Genomic DNA, 14,956 nt, shown 5'->3' with positions numbered 1-14,956 from the left:
TAGGTCTCGCCTCAGAATCCAAACAGTAGTGCTGCAGCTTTGGGAGGCCTCCTCTTCACCCAACCTCGCTCAGGCACATTGTAACAACGTTCTTCCCCCCATAACCCAGCCCAGACCACCCAACTGGAGTGCTGTCCCTGTTGTCTGCGGAGCGCGGCTGTTCTCTGCTCCTGGAAGGAAGTGCCCAGTTTCTGTTCCCACCCATCTTGACTCACTCAGCAAGTCTCCTCTCTGGGGCACCGGTTCACCCATTCAGAAAGAGAACACCATTTCCCAACCCCTACAGGAAGAACCTCCTTATAATCCTTGAGTAGTCAAATGTTAAGAAGGTTTGTCTGTCATTTACAGTCTTTCTTCAGTGTGTGCATTTAAACAAATAGCATTGACTGTTCAAGCCAGAATTGTCTGTCTCAGTACTGCTGATGGAATAGGAACAGTTTCTCATCAGCAGCAGCATCCACATCACAGCTAGAACCAATTCTAGGTTCATAGGATCATGCAAGTTATGGACACATCTGCTGTAGTTCTCTTGCTTGATTTCAGCTGCTTTGAGCCATTAAGACCATACATAATATAAGATGTCCTTATATAAGCCAACTTTTAAAAGGCAGCTGTGATATTTAAGATAAGCTTCCGCAGCAGGCAAACTAAGGAGACACTTATGCGTACAAGAAATCTTGATTTTTACTTTAATTTTTTAAACTATACAAATTAAGCAGTAGCCCACATGAGTGGGTTGGTCTGCCTTTTTTCCCCAGTGTGTGAGCACTTGCTTTCCACAACAGACCTAAAACTTTTTTTCCTAGAAGTTTTCCTTTATTTTCTGAAGAAGCATTACCTAAACACAAACCTGTTTTTCATGCCCTATAGAAACTGGTTTTCACGCCTTTGGAAAGGCTGGGGGGAAGGGACTATCAACCTAAGACCTAGAAAGTTAAAGGACATTCCTCTCCTGTGGTATTTCAGATTAGGTACAAACTCCTTCCTCTAATTGTTGGAGCTGTTGAGAAAAAAAAAAAGGCATCCATCCTCACATTAAATAGCTTGCATAAAGAACTTTGCCATAAGAGTTACTCGAGTCTATTTGAACATGGAGTCAGTGATAGGACTCTTACCCTAGTCAGTGTTAGAGGTCCAAATATCAAAAAAAATCAAAGGAAAATTAACAGGACATCTACAATGAAAAAGCTTACTGCTAATCTGTCTGACCTTTCAACAGCTGAAACAGCAGAAGATTTAGAACTGCTCCTACTGTTTTCAAAGCTTTTGAATAAGACATAACCTTTTTTCTTAGCATCCAGAAAAACACCCAAAGCAGAGAGATTTCCCTTACAGCTATGTGTCTCAATGAGCAGCACGTTTGATAATGCTGTTCTATGAAGATGGCAAGTGCTCACTTCTGAAAAGATTTACCTAGCATGAAACAGGAAAAAAAGCTTCCACTATAAAAACCCTTACAGGCTTTCCCCTGCTTGGGCATTTTTGAAGAATTTTAAGTACATTTTTGTTGTTTGTTTGTTTTGAGGAGGGAGTGGTACTTACATCACTACAAATGCACTTTGACATAGACTCATTTAAAAACGTTTAAACACCAATTGATTAGGTAGTGGGTATCATTTCTATGTTTCAATCTTACAGGATTTCTATCTTCCTTAAAGAATGGCAGCCATTACAAATGCATTTGCTATCCTAGATGCAATGACACGGGAAAAAGAAAAAGAAACACCCATGCTTTAAAATTTTCTTACATACAGTATTTAAAATTCTGGATTTTGTGGTTAGTTGTTGTTGGCTTTTTTCCCTCTAATAGCAAATGAAATGTGTAGGCATGTTTTTAGGAGCCGATGTGCAATTCTGCTCAAATCTTTCCTATACAAATCTATCCTACAGCATCAGAAGCCACATTTTAACAAGCCAACTCTCCCACTGCACATGGGGACTAAGTAATTCCTGTCCCTCTGAACTACTTTCCAAAGTTTGTTCAATGCTTCAGTTTCTGGGCAAGCATCGTGAAAATACTTCCTCTTCTTATTCAGCTATGTTAGAAGCTCAAAAAAAACTACAGGAAAATGCTTAAGTTCCTTCTTTTGGCAATTTATGACCAGGTAGGAACAGAAAAACAAATCAAGAGTTCTAGTTTAAAACTGGAACAACACATCAAGATTTACTTTTTACAATGATCTGAAGCACTCAAAAATATCCATCAACACATTTAAAAGTTGATTTCTATCACCTACTAATAGGACACATCTCATTTTAGTTCACTTCAGAAATGAAATGCAAGTGGGATCCATATTTAAGTTGCCACAACTTAAATCAATTTCAGACCTCTACTCCAGGTCACTAAACATTCATTTCAGATGACACTGGTACAGTACAAAATGTCCACTGAAGAATTTCTTATTCCATATTCACAAAAATTCAAAACATCACACAAATGAGTCCAAGAAGGAAACCTATTTCAATTGTCACTCTGGTTAAATTTCACAGATAGAAGTAGTTTTGCTCATGAAGACAGCAGTTCTGACTAATGCTAAATTCTACTATCTCTGCTTGACACAAAAAGTAATTTATTTGATCATTAGACAGAAATTGTTTGTGCCTACCCCACAAGTAGATAAGAGTTTCCAGGAAGGCCGGTTGTTCTTACACAGGTGCAACTCTACAAGGCAGGACCGGGCATTTCCTAACCATTTATTTGGTATCTGATGAACACAGCTGAACCTAAGGAAAGTCAGGACCCCCCAGAGCAGCAAGAACACTACTTTCAAATTCAGCTGTAGTCACAGGGGCTCTAACACTGCTGCTCCGTTTTAATTCTTCACACGGGCACTTGTCAGAGACAGTAGCAATCAGAAGTCATACCTTCATAGTAGTCACTTCCCCAGAAGAAAAGCCTTATAGTACAATCTAGTGTTTTCACTGCAAACTTTAGCAGCCAAAAGAAAGGGATCATCAAGTTAATTGGTATGGAGGCTGCTAAGCAGATCAAATAAAACATCAAAATAAGTAATAGAATAAAAGTTTCTAATCCTAGCAGCGGTCAGATTTCTATGCAACTGCAGAACCAGAATACTTTTGAGAAAATAATAAATAATTATTAAATTAATTTAACACAGAACCATGCTCAGTTTACCTCTTCGCTTACGTTTCTACAGAATGCTGAAATGCACCAAGAGCAACATTCTCAGCATGTTTCTCTAAATCAGTTTCACCCAAAACCATTAAGCAGACCTGATAACAGGTGGAAACGAGTTTGTTATCAGTAACAGAGCTCCTAAAGGTGAGATGAAGGGAGGAAAGGTTAATTTATCATTTACATTCTACAAAAACACAAGAACTGTCTGTGCTGAACTTCATTCTTAAACTGACTGCATTACCTATGTTTGGAAGCATTAATTTATTCAGCTCATTAGAAGACCTCCTGATTGTGTTTCTAATCTTTAATATAAATTGTGCAAATCTTTAATAATGCATCAAGAATAAAACATCTGAAATTTTATTTCTAAAGGAAACAAACATAACATTCACTTGCAGGCCATTACTGTAAAAATATCTTATTTTCTTATTCCCACATAAAAAGCCTAACGCACCTCATCATGGTTACAGAAACCACTCTGGAAATAGCTGCCTGACAGCCTAAACAAATTTAAAAGCTTACTTGTCTTCCTTCACAAATAGAATTCTCTTCTGTACATCAATAATTCAAAAACTCTTGTAGCCCTATTCCAGACATGACTTAAAAACACGATCTGCATCTGTTTCTTCCTAAAAGATTTCAGGCAGTGCTTTATCTAACTTCTGCATCTGCAGTTTGCTTGAACATCTTGTTGTCTTCCAAGCACAGGAGCACAGGAAGAGCATTCTGGTCATCATACATTCTCTGCATCTCCTGACAAAGCCACTAACACTTTTGGAGCACTCCACATTTCCTCAGAAAGGGAAAGGGAAACTACCACCATCACGTAAAACTTCATATGATTTGTGAGCCTCCCAGCAAGGACTTCACTGCATCAATAATACAACAGTTCCCATATAACAAATACTGGGTATTACCAGTGACATTCAACTGCAATAAAAATCCATAAGCAAAATCTGAATTTTATGCCAAATAATCACATACTGAAGATTCCATGCCGCCCATGGAAATACACAGGAAATCAAAAAAGTGAGTGCTGTTTTACTTCACTGTCAAATGGCATTGTCATACTCCTCAGCAATTCAGTTTTCTTTCCCCCCATTCTGTGGTTTCAATACTTTCTTAGGCAATTCAGTACTCTCCAAGCTACAGAAATGCAACTCTCAAAATGGCTCTGTTGGAGACGCAGGCACCCAGCTTCCCAAACAAGTTAGCTTTAAGAGAAAAAAAACTAAACAGCTGCTGACACTGAGGAACATCTGTTATACTGAGACTAACACCTGATTAAATTAAGATTTATCACTTCACATTTCAACTGGAAGGGCTAAATGCAATGAAAAATGAATATACCAAAGCATGACGTGGTGTCTGTAACCTGTTTTCTAAAATAGTTTTATACAGAGATTTCACGTGAGAGGAGTTAAAAGGTCCTTGTAGGTTTTCTGTTTGCAGGCTTGTTTTTTGCAAATGAGCTTCAGCTGTGACTCACTAGTGACTAACTCGATGAGCAAAAGGAAGGGGCTTGGACTATTCAAAATGGAAAACTGAGCCAACACACACAAGTGCTGAAGGAATAAATCTTATCACTCACTGAAAATATTTCAGGTATTCAAGTATTCCTGTGCTCAAAAGAAAAGCACAGAAGTAGCACTTAAAGAACAGCACCTTCCAAAGACATGCAAGGAAGGAAATAAAGACACTGCTTCAAGATGCTGATGAGACCATTGTCTTGAATGGAAAGCATGCAAAAAATTCTCACTTTAAGAAATGGTATGTTGGCAACAGAATCCCTTTTTATGACACAAAATTAAAAAGCTACTTAAGACTATTTGAAGCACCAGTTTATAAAATAAATAAATAAAACCAGTTACATTTATAAAAGCTGATATCCCGAGACAGCAACAATAAATAACAACTAGCTGGTGATAGCTGTCATCCAAGAAAAGAGGGTTTCATTACTTTGCAGCTAACTGCAATTAATTATAATTCAGCCTAGGCAATTCAACGTGGTTTTGAACCAATGCATCCTCTGTGGAGCAACTGCTTACATCCACACGTGGTCAGCCTGAACTCCCCCTACAAACAGCTGGTGTCACGATGCCTGATCTCCAGAAAAATACACTGAAAGGATTAACGCTGCTTTACCAGTCAGTCAGTCATGCTCATAGTACTGTCCTGCCTGCTGATAAGCTTTCACATTCCGCAGAAATAGACCGAGCAGATCTATTTGGTTAAGTCCAATTTCTTCCTCTCTAACCCAAAACATGCATTGAACTCAAACACTAGGAGATTCATCTGCAGAGCACACATTTCAAACACCTAAAAGTTAGCTTTTACAGGTACCTATTAAAAAGCAAAGAACTCACCTACCACTGGCCTTTTGACCTCTGATCTACAGTGGCTGATAAACAGTGCCCCCATTTTTTCTGTTCTCCATTCTATTTACACCAACATCTCAAGTCAATCCAAGGAGTCATTCTTCCACCCAGAAAAAGAGGCAGAGAAATACAGTTATGTGGAAGTTCCCGCTCCACCATTTTGCTAATTTGAAGACAACTGTGAAACTCTGACCTTTTGAAAACAAATATGCAGCTTGCAAAAAGCCAGTAACTCTACATTTTTTCAGATGAAATAAAGTAGAAAATTAGGAGCAGCTTTGCTGCTGTAGTTATATCCCATGCTCCTGGAAAAATCACTTGCATGTTGCAATATCATCATCTGTTTACAGAAAGCTCAATATTCTGATCTTAGTTTGGTCCCTAGGAAGCGAATAAAAATCATAATAATGCCTGAAATAGCATTGTAAATAAAATTTAGTATTACTCAAATACCTCATTTTGGTGTACCCAAAACTCATTCACAACTTTTTGGTTGAGTTCTTTGCTTTTTTGTTGTTCTTTGTTTTGTTTTTTACCTAAATACAGAACCTACAGGATACAGGTAAGCAATAAGGAACACAAGGGCCTAATCCTCCAGGAAGAAAAGCACGTACTTACTACTGATAGCACTTTTCTACCTGTCTAGACAAGTCAGTGATGTTCTTGCCAAGCACACATGGCAGACAATCAAAAAAAAAAAAAGAAAAGAAAAAGGCTGGAAGCTTAACCAGATTCTTCTTGGATTTTAACTTGGCAATCTGCATTCAAATTAGAAGTTCTGTTTCTAAGGACAGCAGTACCTCAGAGCAGACTTGTAAATGGTCTAATAATGCCGCAGGAAAAGACAATTAAGCTACAAGCAGGATGAGGTTTTAGCTCCATCCTTTACAGTTATCCAAGCCAAGGGCATTAAAAGTAAATAAATTTTTAAAAGCACATCTCAGAGGAGAAGTCGAATCAAATTCGATTCAGCAGCAAATTTGCAAGTACAGCCATAGTGGATAGTACCTGATATGATACTAGTAAATGTGACACTACATTATTCCACTTACTCTTTGCAAGGTTCCAGCATTACAATATGAATGCAACGTACTTAATCTGTAGCAATGAAATGTGAATGTAAGAGATGATGGCCAACTTTGATCAGCAGGGAAATCAAAACTCATTTTAGAATAATCCATCTGTTGCAACTGGACTGGAAAACGCAGGGCACAGAATCAGGGAGAAAAGCCTGCATCCAAGTGCTTCACAGCACACACTTCTCCCTTTGCTGAAGCACTTGTTTAGAACAAAGCTCTTTAGTATTGCTAGGCTCATCTGGAAAATATACTTTTTGTATTTGATAGCGGAGAAAATGAAAAGCTCTTATGTGAGATATTTGTCTGCAAATAAGTAATCCTTTAAACTAAGTCCAGTTGCAAGAGAGTTCAATGGCTACTGGTAGACTGAAGAAGCAACTTCCTTCAACAAACCAAGCTAAGTACCTTTTGGTGCAGTCACGCTTTAAACAAACAAAAAGTGGATCTCCTCCTATACACTCATCCTCCCTGCCAGGGAAGGCACACAATGCTCCTCTTCATACACGAGGGAATCAAACCACACATGGTATTCTCTCTGCTCAGAGTTCCAATCCCACTGTCCTACAGGGCACTCTGCAATCCAGGCTGCACCAACCTCACTCTCTCCTTTCTCTAAGAGCCTCTTTTGCTGTCTGCAATGCTCAGCAACCTCTGCCTGAGTACAAATCTATCAGCGTTTACTTGACTCTTTAATGAGTGATTTCTCATTTTAACTGTCATCAAGGAAGACATTTATGTGTTGCCCTAACATGAATGAAACAGCTACTGTACCTATCCAGCGTGTCCAATATTCCCATCTCAGTTTTGCTCACCACACAAGCTGCGTGCTCTAGCCTGGAGCTGGAGACCGAAGGGAAACAAGAGACCGAGAAACAGCTACAAAAACAATACAGCTTACTTTATATAGCTCTTCTTTTCCTCACTGCCCAAATAAGTCAATTCTTGGACAATAAACTGCCAACGACAAAAAGAAGGCAGGCAGGCTCAGTCCCAGGCGGGCAGCTCCTCCCCGGCTCTAACCTCGCACCCGTGAGCCAGCAGAGGCCGCTACAGACCGCCCGGACTGCTGCACGGCTGCGGAATGGCACGGCTTTTTTTCCCCTCCTATCCCAACACTGAATCCAATTCCGGCATTTTTCTTCCATCTCTTAATTTCACACCTGCTTTCCAGCCCATAAGAGCTAGTTCGAGGAAGCCTAGTCCCCTCAGTGTCATCTCTTAGTTCCAGCAGCTACAACCAGCAGGCTGCTACATACAGACAACCATCCAAACGACAGTCTTAACTGCTGCTGCGGGACCAGACTACATTTCTTCTCCATAAAGTTTCCCTATTACACTTTAGAGCACGTGGTCCTTCCATTTGGCCAGAGACTATCCCCAGATTCCCTAACGGTGGTGCACACTTCTGTCCCGGATGCTTAAGCTCCCACTCAATCCCACTCTGGGAATAAAGACCGCAAACAGCACTTTCTGTGTTGAAGATCTCATTATGAGGGATATCACCACTTCTACTCATAGCAATACAGTGCTACAATATCTTTTACTTCAACAACAATAACCATTAGGGGAAAAAAAAGAAAAAACACCTGTATTTTCAAGCAGGTCACAAAATGCACAGTAAGTACAGCTTGCAGCCCACCTGAACTGCGCTATTCAGAATCCACCGCAGACATTTTACTAGGAGCAGGAAAGACATCTGTTTCTGCAGGGCCACAGAAACACGTTGATTACATTTATTAATGAGATTATAAAACGATCTTCTCGGATAATCAAAACAACTGAACTCAATAATCCGGATGGTCTCTCCTTCTCTGATTAAACAGTCACTAGCCAGGTACCACCTATAGCCCACGACAGGCAAATCCAAGCTCCTACATGCTTTTCAGCAACACAAGTATCTGCAGACATGCAGTTGGTAGAGGAGAATCAAAGTTACAAACACAGATTTCAGTTTGGTGCTCGCCACCTTGTTGCTCTCCCCAGTTCTGGTATTTTGTAGAATGCCTTGGGTTAGAAGGGACCTCACAACCACCCATTTCCAACCCATCTGCCACAGGCAGGGTTGCCCCCCATGAATCAGGCGTAGATGTACATCCAAGTACCACATACCATGTTTTTTTCCTCTATATAGGAGATTAAAAAGAAAAGGAAAAAAAAAGCACATTTAAGAGTAACAGCTGCAAAGAGTTACAGACTTCTGCTAGGGAGAACGGCCCTTAAAAGCTCTGCTTCATGAACACTCGCTGCTACCTGAACAAGTGATCGAGGTGAATATAGTGCAGTGAAAACATGTTTTTGGAAATCCATCAGCAGAAGGTCAACTTCAGCTATTTCAGTGCTGACTGCCACCTGTTTGCTCCTGACTTTACGATTTGAATGCAATATTACAGAGGCATTTTAAAGAAAACTTCATAGCTTCCAGTACACCATTTTAACACAAGGTGTTAAGACTGGAGGAACAGATCCTCTTACTTACAAATCTTAAACATTCAAAGGTAACAAAACAAACAAACAAAGGGTTACAGAATTCCAGTGCATTCCAACTGTCCTAAGTTTTGGGGGTGGGGGGGGGTAAGAAAAAGAAAACAAGCACATTGAAACAATTATGACGCCTATGTGCACTGTTTTTCTATCCTCATTATTTCCCTGCGTGTCACACCTCCTTCCCCACAAAGTCTGCTGCCAAGCCTACCAGCTCCTACCAGCAACAAACCGCAACTGATGCAAGTGCTCATTCAGTCCCACATATGTTTAGCAACATTCTTCCCGCAGTGACTCCAACATAAAGTGGTTGCCCAACTTATACAATGTATTTCATAAACACCAGCAGAGAGCAAAACCAGAGAGATGTGAAAGAGTAGCGCAAGCCAGCACCAGTGCTCGAAGTCAAAAAGCAAATGTCTGTGATACTGTGATACAAAAATGCATTTGAACCCACGACCAATCCTAAATTAGTATTCCCCTTAAAATTTAAGAAAGGGAGGGGGGGCAGGCTGAGCCAACCAAACACCTATTTTTTGTAAAGAAAAATTGTTTTTTCCCCCCACACATTCTTGTCACCCCAACAGGAAATAAATCTCAGAGGATCATACAAGTCTCACAGCTCATAGGTAAAGGTGACCACACTACAACCTCTCATCATCAATATCTGTACTGAGTTGAGCTGACGATGCTATGTCTCTACCTGAGTAAGAGCAACAAAGATACTGAGGTTTTGTGCATATGGGAAGAAGACCCTTAAAACCATACAAAAAGTTACCCCATTTTTCACCTTGGGGTGAGCTATCAAAGTTGCAAATAAGCTGTAAAAGTGAGATTTTATCTAAATCACCAAGTGGACACCTAAAAAGATCAGTTTCTTCATCATTTATTCAGTGGTTTTAGGATAAAAGGCAGAACTACACTAATAGGATTTGGTGCTATCAAGAAAACTTGAAAAATAATCAGTACAGAGAAAATCACTCAAGAAGACCTGGACACATGGAAGTGGGAAGAACTAGAATGCAGCTTCTTACGTGACTTCCTCGTGCAAATTACACTCCTAAAAGTTAAAGCAGTAAAGGAAAAGAAAAACTAAGGAGCATCAGTCAACTGGCAGCACTCAAATGTGCTGTCAGTGTGGGTGCCTTCCCCAAAAAGGCAAACAAGCCCAAATGCAGAAAGCAGAGAAGTTTTCTAAAGCCCAGAAAGCACTTTTGCAACAAAGATAACTGACTTCACATTGCAAGAAGTACAGAGAAGCGTTTACCCAATTATTGTTTTATTACACACTGCTTCAGGACTGCCCACAGTAAGGGAAGTAAACAGACAACAAATTAACTACTTTTAAAAATCAAAGGCAGCTCACATCCAGCACTCAGCCTAACGTCTTGATAGTTGCCATTCTAGAAATTAGTTATGCAAATGGAGTTGGCCTACATATATTTCAATATTTGACACCGTGTCCCACACAAAATTATATAAATTCCAACTAGTATGAGACCTAGAAGAGAGAAGAACAAGTAAATCAAAGAGGAAACTACAACAGGTCACATTTAAAGTGGAAATTATGGCAAGAGAGACAGGCGGCTCGCAGCATTCCTCCCAGCCTCATGCAATAAATTAGCAATCAAGGAGCAAGAACTGAGCGCGTGCTCAAGAAATTTCTGTGGATAACACCCGACTCGAAACTATCACCAGTTAGAAGAGGCAGTTAACGAAGAGAGTGCTGCTAAACGGAATAGCACGAGACGTGAAATCGTGCACTGAGGGACCAGCAGCCTTTCTGTTCTGTAAGCTGAGAACTCGTCACGTGGGAGCAGCACAGGAGTGATGAACAGAGCAGTGAGCTATGGAAATCCCTGTCTAGGGATGCAGAAGTTTACGTGAGCAGAAGAGGAGCTCAACGCGGTCATGGGAAAAAGAGAAAAGCAGAGAAAACCCACCTAGCTCTGGGGCCTGAGAGAGGAGCAGCATGGTTGGAGCAGTGCAAAGGGGAGCATCACCTCTGCATAAGATACTACATCAGGTGGATCTGAAGTGGTACAAACATTTTCCTGCGCCGGATTGCTGTTGCCCTCTCACCAAAGTTCTTGACTAAAGGATGGCCAAATTCACCTGAGCACTGTGCAAAACACGTGCTCCCTTCTGTAATTCACGCCTCATTTGCTGAAGCAACCCAAGCTCGAGCTTAGGAACGCAATCAGCACTGCACAACGCGTTGAGCACGAGTATAGCTCAACAACGGGCTCAGAAATCGAAAGTTCTCCAAGTGTGTGACCAACGAGACGCAGAAAGCCGTGCACACGGCGCGGCTGGGACCGAACCCACCGCCGCTGGGGCTCTGTGCGTCAGCCACACAGGCACGGGAAGGACGGGGTGGGGGGGGGTTACTCTTCATCACGAGGCCGGGGCAGCTCTCCACCTGCCGCGAGCCGCGCTTTTCAGTACCAGGAAGAAACGGAAGGGAAATAAATATATAAATAAAGAAGCCGACCAACCAACGAAGCACAGCCCGCCGCCTGGGGGAAACCTGTTGCCGCCCGCGCTGAAAGAGCCGCACCAAGCCGCCTCGGCCCCGCGCCCGACTTTCCCCATCCCGCGCACCCCCCCCCCCTCCCCCCCAGTCCGGGCCGCAGCACTCACTCGATGAAGTAGCTCGCGCCCTCCTCCGAGAAGCCCTCTTCCCATCCGCGGGGCAGGTCTGCGGGGACGGAGAGAGAGGAAAAGGCAGAGAAAGGAGGGGCGGTGAGCGCACGGCCCGCGGCCCTTCAGGGACGGGGTTACGGGGGGACGAACACCCACCGGAGCGGATCATGTGTCCCGAGTTGACGGGCTCCCCGGTGCGCGGGTGCAGCCAGGTGGTGCTGCGGGTCAGGTCGCTGCGGGGGAGAGGCGGAAACGCGCACCTGTTAGCGGCGGGAAGCAGCGGGCGCGCGGCCACCCCCCGCCCCTTCTCCCGCCGCCCCCTTACTCGATGAAGAAGACGCGGCCGTCCCTGCAGACGCCGTAAGACCAGCGCTCAGGTAGCGCGTCCCGCCCCACCGCCGCCGCCATGTTCGCCGTGCGCGCGGCCGGCCGGCCGGCACGGGAGGGGGTGCGGGCGGGAGGGCGGCCGGCGCTCGGCGAGCGGCGCCCGGCTCTGCTCGGCAGCGCCACCGCGGCGGCCGGAGGCGCGGCGTCCCGGGGCGGGCGGGGGGCGACGCCTCCCGGCCCCAGGAGGCGGCCGCGGCCCTTTGTCCGCCGGCGGCAGCCGCGGGAGCCTCGGCGGGAGAGGCGGCATCCCCGCGGGTGTCCGTGGCTGAGCGCATCCCGCCACGAGGCGTCGGAACGGGAAGGGCGGGGGTGCAGTTCACGCCGCGTCCCGGGATGCCTCCCACCGCCGCTAAAAGCACGTGGGGGGAAAAAGCCCTAGGCGCGTAAAGCCGCGGGGAGGGTGCCAGCTCCGCACCGGGCACGGCGAGGGACGGGGTGCGGTGAAATGGGACGGGGTGGGCCCTCCGTCCGCTACAGGAGAGAGTGATACGGTTCAGAACGGGCAGTACTGTGAGACACAACGTGGGATATGTATACACCGCAGAGTGCTTTGTTTTCTGTTGCGTGTGAGGAAGCGTGGGCTCGAATTCTGCCTTGGCACGGATTTTGACAAACTCTGTCAGAGTCCTACGGCTGCTGAACTGCTTCTAACTTCAACAGAACAACGACCTGCGATGTTACGCTATCATGATGCTCTTCTTCAGCGTTTTGCTTTTCCAGCAATTCAAAGTTTTGGTTTATCCCACTCGATTAAGGAGCAGGACAGAGTGCCTTCCAGCCCTTCGTCCTCTGTCAGAATTTCGCGTAGGACTTCTAAACCCAGAACTTCTGTGCTTCTTTTCTTTGAAGCCTTATCACTTCTGCAGCTTTCTGGGTTCAGAAGCAAGTTATCATGTAACAAAGTACTCGCAATAAGTGTCATCACATGTTAAATGTGTCCAGAACATCCTGCTTTGAAGAGATGCATTTACTTCGGTGCCATGGAGTGCTTGTGTGAACTCATTAAACTTAGTTGGTAACCCAATGGGGCTTTGGCCACTAGACCACCGAGCAGCCTGTGGCAGGGTAAGCCTAATGCTCATCTTACCTGAAATGCATATGAAGAATCATCTTGGAAACTCATTCCCATGTTCTTGTGGTGAAAATGCTTCCTTTGTATCAAATTAGAAGCTACCCTGTTTTAATTTATGATCCTTGACATATAACCAGATCTTGAGTTGATGCATCTCCTCGTGGATCTGGTGTTGCAGGTACTTCCATCTCTTTAATTTCAGATATACCATTTAAAAGCCATTTAAAAGTCTGTTCTGTTACAGAAACTTGCAGAACTGTAATCTAAATTTAAGATCAAGATGAAGACATAATCTAAATTCAGACATTTACAACCCTAACTTGTGTTGGCCTCATCAGCAGGAGGCAGGTTTGAGATTTAGAGCAGTGGAGCAAGAATACCTCCAGGCATCATTCAATGAAAAGATTATCAAATTCTTCTGGTTTTGGTTTCATTTTTCCCTTCATATGGCTAATGCTCAAGCTCTGGTTCCCGTCCTCCCTGCCTGATCTCAGCCACATTTAGTTTCTGTTGCACCTCACTCATTCCTCTCATGGAGCATTACCTGGAATAAACTTTGTGGCATTAAGTTGTGAGTTTCAAGCCGTAATAACAGGAACTTGGCTGAAAGGAGTGAAATATGCCATTCAACAAATGAAGGGTCCAATAAAAAGCTAAGAGTTTCCAGGCTTCCTCTGTTGATAATGAGGTAACTGAAAGAGATCTGCTGAGGTCCCCGAATATTACTGTATGTTTGGACCTACATTTGGCAGCTTTATGGGAATGCATTCCTAGGGTTACTTGCTCTGACTGCATCCCCAGGAAGCACTTTTTTTTTTCTTAATATATATAACTTTCATTAAGTTTTTTCTGCCTTGGGAGTGACATATTTTAAAACACACACTAAAATCTGTATCTAGACTTCGCTATTTCCAGAATAAAATCAAACAACAGAACACAAACATCCTTTCTATCTCATCCTTTTCCTTTCTTTTCAGCCCTTTCCCTTATGACCCATCTTTATCGATCCCCCTTTCAATGCCAGTATCCCAATCTAGTTTATGTTCTTCCCCACTTCTACATTATTCCCCTCTGCACCATTCAAGTCAGCATGTTCCTCTGCTCTTTTTCAACCCTTCATATCCTCTAACTTCTCAACCAAAGATGCAATAGGAAATTGGAAATAACACTGAAACGCCATGTAAGAATCTCCAACCAAAAAGTCTGAAAGCGTGATTAAGTCACAATTACATCCAGTGCCTAGGAAGCTACAGAATTCACAGCTGGATTTCAGGCTGCTACGTACTCTAATGATCTATTTCCCATTCTTCTGAGAACTGAATATAATTGAATTTGATGGTCTTAGAGGTCAAAAGCTGCTGCTGTTTCGGGAAACTTAAACGAAATGAACTCCAATGCATAGAAAAGACTGCTAGGTATGACTTCTTTTTAAAGGACAAGCACTACCTATAAAAGGTGAGAGGCCAAAGGCAGAGCATTTGAGAAGCAGTGAGTCTGAATTAATAAATCTTGATTAAGAAAGCTCTTAAGCCATAATTGTAAAACATACAATATGCCTTTCAGCATGATTTGTGAGCTCTGCTCAGCACAGCTGAGAATTAAAATGATAAAAAGTTTCATAGTGAGACAGATTAATTTGCAAGACCATTTTGGAGCAGTTTGCCCAATTCTTTTTATCATTACGTACAGAGGTTGTGCAAATGAATTGTTCTTCGAGATTGTGCAATGAGATTCCCATCCAGCAGTGACAAGTGCTTAAGAGACCAGAAATCAA

The 14,956-nt window shown here is 43.1% G+C and overlaps 1 protein-coding gene across 1 annotated transcript in view; it reads right to left on the bottom strand.

Annotated features, from left to right (window-relative positions):
• Nucleotides 1–12,148, bottom strand: part of PLEKHA7 (pleckstrin homology domain containing A7) — a 135,783-nt gene extending 123,635 nt beyond the window's left edge. The window contains exons 1-3 of the mRNA XM_065755276.1: nucleotides 12,049–12,148; nucleotides 11,880–11,956; nucleotides 11,721–11,778 (exon numbers count right to left, since the gene is read on the bottom strand). Coding sequence (XP_065611348.1) covers nucleotides 11,721–11,778; nucleotides 11,880–11,956; nucleotides 12,049–12,131 — 218 coding nt within the window. The 5' untranslated portion in view covers nucleotides 12,132–12,148. The remainder of the gene's footprint in view (nucleotides 1–11,720; nucleotides 11,779–11,879; nucleotides 11,957–12,048) is intronic.
• Between the last annotated feature and the right edge of the window lie 2,808 nt (nucleotides 12,149–14,956).

Source organism: Cyrtonyx montezumae, unplaced genomic scaffold (genome assembly GCF_038088225.1).
Source record: "Cyrtonyx montezumae isolate F1298 unplaced genomic scaffold, pur_monq_1.0 scaffold_10, whole genome shotgun sequence".
NCBI lineage: Eukaryota > Metazoa > Chordata > Aves > Galliformes > Odontophoridae > Cyrtonyx > Cyrtonyx montezumae.
This window is presented reverse-complemented; position numbering and strand designations above follow the sequence as displayed.